Genomic DNA, 8,356 nt, shown 5'->3' on the forward strand with positions numbered 1-8,356 from the left:
GCTGGAGACCTGGGCTTAGGTGCTGGTATTCCCAGGTGGTAGCTGCCGGCTGTTTAAGTCACCCAGCAAAGCCCCCTTCAAAGCCAGACCCCTCTGGGGACCTTCCCAAGCAGAAACGAGATCCCGCCGCAGGGTCAGAGTCCAAGTGGCACGGTCCAGGCCACCGCCTCCCTCCTTCCTCTCTGGACTAGGACAGGACAGCAGGCGGAGCCCCGAACTCCACATGGGGGCTTGCACGGAGTGGGGGGGTGCAGGCGGCCCTGGACACCTCCCTGGTCACATATTGTCCCTCTGCCTGTCTGTGCCTCCTGCGTCAAAGTCTACTCAGGATGGGGACCCGGGAGGTGGGGGGTCCTGGCTTGGAGGGGCTCTTCTGGGAGATGCAGGGTTCAGCTAGCTGGGGGTCAGTGTTCCAAAAAAACAAGGCATGGCTTTCTTTACACGGGCCTCGAACTTTCACATTTGTCACAACAGATTGACCAGAATTTCAAAGAGCAAAGAACAGAGGGGGGTGGGGGGTCGAGAAGGGAGAGGGAACACAGGAGAGCCAGGGGATGACAAGAAAGAACGGGGTGGGGAGCCCCTGGGGTGCTGTATGATTCCATTTGTGCCATGTGCACAATAGACGGCTCTCCGAGGAACGGGGGGCTCAAGGGTCTCACGGATGTGATTCGGGGTGCTGGATTTCTTTTTGGGGCGTGCAAAAATGTTGTAAACTTGATGTTGCTGAACTCTGAACGAAAGCCACTGGCGTGTAGGGGTCAGTTGTAAATTGTACGCTACATGAATTATCTCTCAATAAAGCTGTTAGAGGGGGAAAGCGGCTGCACTGGAGATAAAGGGGCAGAGTGGACGCAGCCAGGTGTGGACACTTGTTGGTATGGCTGCTGGCCGGCAAGACCAGAGCTCAAGGCTGTGGGGCCTGCAATCAACATGGAAAGCGTGCTGTGGAGAGATGACACTGGCCAGGGTCACCGCAAGTATCCCCAGCTCCAGCAGGGGGAGAGGCCACCCCGGATTCCACGCTCTGGGCATTTAGTAAGGGCTGTGGGGGCTTGGAAGACATCACAGAAAGCTCCGTACGTCTCTGCAGCGAGCCAAGGACCCCGGCCCACGGAGCTGGTGACTGGGAGGACTCAGTTCCTCCTCTGTCTTGGCCTGTTTGGGCTGCTGGAAGGTTTATGAACAAAGAAACTGACTTCTCAACTCTGGAGAGTGGGAAGCCCAAGATCAAGGCACGCACAGATTCAGCGTCCGGTGAGGGCCCACTCTCAAAGGACCGGCTCCCAGGGAAGGAGGGTGGGGGTCTCTGGGGCCCGCCCTCACCACGAAGCTCCACCTGGGAATACCAGCACCTAAGCCCAGGTCTCCACGTAGGAGTTTCCCGGGGACGCAGACATCCAAGCTAGAGCACGTCTCCCCACCTGGTCCTCTCCCTGCCGGGCTGGGTATGGGTCCTGGGTGGCCTGGGACGCAGGCCTGGTGTCCCTGCAACCCGATGGCGACATTCTCATGCCTTACAGTGAAACGCGCCTCACACCACAAGGCGACGTTCTTACCAGGGTGGACACGTTTACTGAAAATCGCTTTGGTGCGTATGGATGGCTCGCACCACACCCAGCGTGGTGTCTGGCGCCCAGCGGTGTCGACCCTCCCCTCCGCGCTGAGGCTCGGGGCTACAGTGTAGACAGTGCAGAACGCCCAGGTCTAAGGGCTCAGGAAGCCCCAGCGGAGAATGGCAGTCCCCCAGGGGGCACTGCAAAATCAGCTGACACGGGGCTTCAGCCCACCCTCACGCCCCCCCAGGCCCTCTGAGCTCTCTCCTCTCACTGTCACGGGGAGCGGGGAGCCCAGGGGCTGCAGGCCGTGAGGCCCAGCCAGGCGGCCTGGCTGGAGCACTCCCAGGCCTGCTGCCAGCACAGAGCTCAGGCTTCCAGAAGTCCTCCCTGCCGACTGCCCTCTGTCCTTCTTAAGAGGCTCTAGGTCCGCTTCTGGGTGCATCTGGCCTAGGGCTCCTCCTCTAAAAGGCAAAAACTCCTCCCGCTGAGGCAACCCCCACCCCCTCAAGCAGAGGTGTCAGCTGCCAGCAGCCCGAGGCTCCCGGCCTAGGCTCTGGCCCCTCCCTTCCCTCTCCCTCACCTCCCTCTTCCACTCCAGGTGCAGCTTGCTGGCGGACTCACCTCCCGGCCCTTCCCCACTCCTGCTTCCCTTTCAGGGCCTTCCACCTTCTCCAGACACCATCTCTTGGCCCAGAAGACTAGTTTCTCCTTCAGCTCATATGTCTCTTCCTCCAGGAAACTTCCCCTGCCCTTTCTGTTTTCCGAGGCCTGGGCCGGCCTCAGTCAGCCCTTATACCTTCACGTGGCCACCCTCTGCTTGCTAACCCGCTGCCCACACTGGAGGGTAAGGCCCAAGCCGGTCAGAGCCAAGCCAGGTGTAATTCACCTGTGTGTCCCAGATGCCCACACGGAGTAGGGCAACACAGGGGGGGCGGGTGGCGGGTTGCTGGAGACTCCAGGACCCTCCGCCCTTGTCTCGGGGAGTGGGCTGCCCGGAATGGGCTGCGGATTCTTGTGCGGGCAGATGGCCACAGTGCGAAAGCAACAAAAGGCGAGGAGGATGCCTGTGGTCAGAACCAAATATTTACATCTGAAGGTGCATTTCACGCACCTGCACCCAAGAGCGCTCACACACCCAAGAGTGCACGCGCGCACACACACACACACACACACACACGCGCGCCCCTTCAGGGCTCAGTGCTCAGGGCCGGGGAGGCCCGACGAGTCCGGCCTGTCCAGTTCCACACTGTTCCAGCCAGAGTTCTTCCAGAGGTCTTGGAAGAAGAGCTGGTGTTGGAGACTCCGCAGACGCTGCAGGTCCTCAGGGGACAGTGGCTCGGTGGACCGCACCAGGTCCTGCTCTTCTTCCTCGCCCCCCACCTCTGTAAGCCCGTCGGGGGGCTGCGGGGAGCTCCTAGAGATATAGCCCTGGTCGGACTGCTCTTCATCGAGGGGGGCATGCAGGTCTGTGAGGCCCACCCCCGGCCTCCCCCACCCTTCCTGGGCCTGGCAGCTCAGACTCTGCTGGAACAGGGAGAGCATCAAGCCTTCCAGCTGCCCCCCGCAGCCATCCAGGAAGCCGGACGAGGCCGTTGGGGTGCTGCAGCTGGGTGGCTCCCGCGAGGCCTCGGGGAGGAAGAGGACAGTGTTCCGCCGCGGGCCGCTGCCTTCCAGCCGCGGACAGGCCTCGCTTGGCTCCACCACGGCCAGCCAAGCACCGTCCCCCGCAGCACCAGGGATGGGCTTCACGGCCTGAGCTGGAGGGGCCGCCTCTTCTGGGAACACGGCGGTTTGGAGGGCCCCGGGGGCTGACACCCCCTGGGGCGCAAGTTGAGGGTCCAGCTTTGACATCCCTTTTCCTTCCTCGCTGACCCTCAGATTCACCCGCAGACAGTCCTCCGAGGCAGGTTCCCGCACCAGGGGCTCCTGCCTGAGGATGCCGCCCCCCGGGGCCAGTAGAGGCTCAAACACCTCTCCGTCCAGCGACGGGAGGTCCTGGTCATCCACCGAGCAGAGGTTCTCACGCTCAAACCAGTCGGGGCACCGAGTCTGCCACTGGCGAAATCTCTCCACGGCCACCTTGAGCTGCCAGCCGCTCGGGCTCTGCAGGTATTTCTCACCTGTGAGCTCCCCGACACGGTGCATCCGGCCAGGCTCAAACATCTCCAGGTCCTGGATCCGGAAGTAAATCTCCTCAAATTTGTCCATGAGCGGGTACCGGGAGGTGATGTGGAAGAGGTCGGGGATGTCACCCTCGCTGCTGATGTCACTGAAGTAGCAGACAATGTAGGTGCCGAAGCAGGCTGGCCTCTTGAAGTCCGGCAGGATGACGTTCATGGCCGCCGTGAAAAGGTCGCCCGCGGGCTTCCCGTGGTCACAGCGGAGCTGCAGGGCAGGGGCCTCCCAGCCCAGGAGGGCCTGCCACTTGGCACGGGTGCCTCGGGAGCACAGGATGAGGATCTTGGAGTCCCCCGCTACCATCTCCTGCTTCTGGCGGCTCACCCAGGTCATGACCCCCACCTCAGAGATGACCTGCTCCTCCAGCAGGTCCAGCGCCACTTCCGTGCCGCAGACGGTCAGCAGGAACTGGGCGAACTTCAGCACCACGTCCACGTAGAGCGGGTGGTCGGCAGAGTAGACAATCCAGACCTTCCTCGGCTTCAGGGGTGGGGGCGTCAGGGCGTCTTCGGGCAGCGCAGCTGAGGGGGAGCAGGGAAGCCAAGCCCACAGGCCCAGTGAGTGCCCGCGCTGACCACAGCACCCCAGGGCGGCGTCCCCTGCTGGCCGGTCCAGGAGGGGCCGGGCCGCCCAGCCTCGCTCGCTCACCAGTCTTAGAGCAGCAGGTGTTGGGCTTTCACCTATCTTGGCTGCCTGAGAAAAATCAGGCACCAGAAGCAAGAATCTCTTGCTCTCCTATCTCATCTTCAGCCTGCACTTTTACTACTTGAACCGAGGGACAAAAAGCCACAGAACCGACTGCCAAGGAAGCGAAATACCTGTTATTGGCAGACCCTGGTTCCACAACATTCTGAGTCCTTTCCTCGGTCAAGTGGTGCAAACAACCCTGTCCCAGCCTTGTCATTTGAGGTCCCTCCCGGGGGGGGTGCTAGAAGGCGGGTCCTCTGAAAGTGAGGTCTTGGGGCGGGACTTGGGCATTAAACCACAGGAGGCGACTTAACCACACATCTCAAGAGAAGCCACCACCACACCTTCAAAACCAAACACCTGCCCCAGCCAGGGAAGACTGACCTGTGTTCTTGCTGTCATCATCATGCTTTTCACGACGTGCGGCTGAAAGGGAAAAAGAGACATAGGGCCTGGATTGCGGGGACCCCAGGGGAGCACCCCTGTGCTGTAGGCACAGACCAAAGGACAAGAAAGGGCGGTGGTCAGGGGTGGCCCTCGGGGGAGCGGCTGAGGGTCACTCATACTTCTGAGGCTGAGAGTCGTCCTCTGTGAGTTGTGTCTGGGGGGCAGGGGTGGGTGGGTTGGAGGGGAGTGCTACGAGGGGTCTCTGTGTGTCCCAGTTTTGTGTGTGAGGTGTCCGGTACACTGTACATTTGCTCAGCTGGTCACAAGTGTTCTGTAGCCCTGACCCAGGAGGGCCCCCCAGAATGTGATGGGGTTCACTCTGGTCTCTAGTGACTGTCCCAGTTCCCCTGTCTCCCCATAGCGTGGCCACGCCCCAGACGCCCAGTTGAGAGACACCCTCCTTTCCCCCAGCACAGTCCTCACAGGAGGGAATCTGTCTCCAGAAGCTGCACCCGCCCCGCCCCGGACCCTACAGCTCCTCTTGGCACTTGTGAGGTGAGGAAAGGAAACCAACATTCTGAAGTAATTGCTCCCTTCAGAGAGGAAGTGAAACAAGTGTGGGCAGAGCAGCTTCTTAGTGTCACAGGCCCATGCGTGGTCATGGGTGACCACAGAAGCCTCTAGAACATTAAATTCAGTCCCCACCTGTTAGGCCTCCACCCACAATGCCAAAAGACAGTGGCCCAAGGAGTGAGGTTTCTTTCCTGTCCTTTCCTTTAGCGGTGAGTGGGACGCCGCAGGGAGAGGTCAGAGGGCCGGCAGAGAGACGACGACGGCTTATAAAGTGCTCAGAGACATTCTCTCGTGGGCCCCAATCACCCTTTGGGGAAGGACCCTCTCAAAGGTCTGGTGTTCTTCCCACTGCACAGAACTAATTAATAACGATTAACTTCTGGCCAGCCCTGCAGGTGGGGGTGGCCTCCCTGGTCACCCGGGAAACAGCCTAGTGTCGTGCAGGGCGGGGACCAGCCGAGGCCCCCAATCCAGACACCTACTTAGAAGTGGCCAGTGAGGGCAGGAGTGGTGGAAGGGGCTGCAGCGGGAGAGGAACTGATACTATCCTGCACCAGCAAACATCTTCCTTGGCTCATTTCCTCCTCACTCAGCCCCGAGAGGGAGTATTGTCTCATTTTCCAGAAAGAAAACTGAAGCTAGGGTTTGCTAAGCAACTTGCCTTTGCCGGGCCCACCAGATCACGCGCTACTCTCCCTGACGCATAAATACAAGGTGGGCTGCAGGATGGGGTTGCTCAGGCTGATCATTTGGGATGAATATTAATTTTAATACCAATGACTATCAAGGCGGCGAACATAGTGAGCCAGGGATGCGTGGCAGGTTCTGCACTGAGAGTTGATATGCATTGTTTCATGTCCTCTTTACAGTGGTGTTAGTGTGGGTACCAACATCATTTTGAGGAACCTGAGAGTCAGAGATGCCAGCAGTCTGCACACGTAGTTAGTGGCACTGGCAGGTGGGCCCAGCTCATCTGGGCTCCAGGCTTGGAGTTCTGACAACTAGGATATGGCCGAAGAGAGGTAGATTGGGCACTTCACTTGAGGTGGAAGGTGCACCTGACCACCTTACAGAGACTGGATGGGAAGAAGGGGACATGGGAAGAAAGAGAGGTGCAAACAGGGAAGCCCTCAGCCCTCAAGGCCTCTGCCCTTACCTGTCAGCCGCCAGGTCATGCAGAGGATCAGCAGGATGACGGAGGCCACCATCAGGACGGCGACGGCCATGATGAGTCCGTACACCCACAGGGGGACATACTCTGGGTGAGTGGGACAGCGTGAGTGAGGGGCAGGGAAGGCCTTGACGCCAGCCCTGGGGTTCCCCAGCCCCACTGCCGAGTCCTCGGGCTGCCTCTGGCTGGTACCGTGACCCACGGGCCCTCATTCCCTCCCGCCAGGCTGGCCTCTGGGTCCAGCCCTGTCTGCCTCTGTCTTGCTCCATACAGGCGAAGTCAGGGCCTTCCCAGGGGCCCCAGGGGTACATGCCCTGAGGGGTCTTACCTGATAGGTCTAGGAGACAGGGGCTGTGCTTACCTGCTAAATCTGCAAGGAGAACAAAGGGAAAATGGTAGAATTATCAGTAGCCATCACAAGAGTACGCACATCCGCTCAGGGCCCTCGATGGAGCACGTCAGCGGAGCAATGTGCATTTGTACATTTGCTCAGCTGGTCGCAAGTATTCTGTAGCCCTGACCCAGGAGGGCCCCCCAGAATGTGATGGGGTTCACCCTGGTCTCTAGTGACTGTCTCAGTTTCCCTGCCTTCCCCATAGCGTGGCCACGCCCCAGACACCCAGTTGAGAGACACCGTCCTTTCCCCCAGCACCGGGTCGGTTCTCATCTAGGCCAGTGCAAGAGCTGCTGCTTCCTGACTAGCATCTGGATGTAGCCACGAGTTAGGCTGCCCAGAACTTTGAACGAAGAGGGGGCGGGTGTGGCGGGGAAGAGCAGATGATCCTCACGGGTTCTGGTCAGAACCCAGGAACTGCACCAGCCGGGTGGTGAGCTCAGACAGGGGCTCAGACAGCTTTGTGGCAGTGGCCTATCAACTGCCACGTCCATGTGACTCAAACTGTGAGAACTGAAGTCGGGGGTGTGTTCAGGCCCTGTGTTCAGTACGTGGCAGACAAGTGGCTCTATGGTAATAAGCCGCCCCCATTCTTCTAGTCAGAGCGGAGGGTCAGAAAGCTCAAGGACTCTGTCTGAGGCTGCACAGCTGACGGAGGCCATCAGCAGCCCAGCCCGGGAGAACATCTCTCATCTGCCCCACGCTTCGGACCAGGCCAGGATGCCTGATCCGGCGTCGCACGCTTCCCACCTGGAGGGTTCCGGCTGTCTGGACAGGGGACGGTCCTGGAGTGTCTGAGGCAGTCATTCAGACAGCTGCTGAAGAAGGGCTGGATCTGACAGCAGAGACAGGGCAGGCAAGAGGGGCGTGCTCACGGGGAGCCCTGGGGACGCACAGGTGCCTCCGGCCAGCAGTGGCCAGGACCCATCTGGCTGCCCGCTCCCACCGCCCATCCCCGCGAGGGGCTCCAGGGGCCTGCCCAGATGGGCTGCAGAAGGCAGAGGCCCTCGCCACCAGGCCGGGAGTCCCAGAGGGTGGCGGCACAGGGCGCACCCCCACTCCGCCCGCCTTGTCTCTGGAAGAATCAGCTGAGTGCTGCTCCTGCACCTGTCTGCGCCGCTCGCACTCACCTGGACCTGATGGCGACAGCATCCACTGAAGCTCGACAGGCCGAGTGTGACGTTGGTCCTCCGGTGGAAATCCCCTGGGGCGGGCTGGGGAGAGAGGATGCGGGGGTGCTGCAGGGAGCTGTGGGGAGCACCGGGCCCGTGGAAGACCACAGGGAGGAAGACCGGCCAGGCTTCTGTTCCAGGAGAAATGACGCTTCCCCGGGGCCCTTGTGTGCTGCTAACTCGAGAACCCCCCTGTAACTGGTACCTGCTCCCTGCACGGTGCCTGCACGGTGCC

At 60.6% G+C, this 8,356-nt stretch overlaps 1 protein-coding gene across 1 annotated transcript in view; it reads right to left on the reverse strand.

The window, feature by feature from the left end:
* Positions 1-6: 6 nt before the first annotated feature.
* IL17RA (interleukin 17 receptor A) overlaps positions 7-8,356 on the reverse strand; it is a 19,895-nt gene continuing 11,545 nt past the window's right edge. The window contains exons 8-13 of the mRNA XM_012732596.1: positions 8,080-8,163; positions 7,700-7,784; positions 6,917-6,925; positions 6,541-6,642; positions 4,809-4,850; positions 7-4,258 (exon numbers count right to left, since the gene is read on the reverse strand). Of these exons, the coding sequence (XP_012588050.1) occupies positions 2,754-4,258; positions 4,809-4,850; positions 6,541-6,642; positions 6,917-6,925; positions 7,700-7,784; positions 8,080-8,163 (1,827 nt within the window). The 3' untranslated portion in view covers positions 7-2,753. The remainder of the gene's footprint in view (positions 4,259-4,808; positions 4,851-6,540; positions 6,643-6,916; positions 6,926-7,699; positions 7,785-8,079; positions 8,164-8,356) is intronic.

This window comes from Condylura cristata, unplaced genomic scaffold (genome assembly GCF_000260355.1).
Source record: "Condylura cristata isolate star-nosed mole 26May11 unplaced genomic scaffold, ConCri1.0 scaffold00034, whole genome shotgun sequence".
Lineage (NCBI taxonomy): Eukaryota > Metazoa > Chordata > Mammalia > Eulipotyphla > Talpidae > Condylura > Condylura cristata.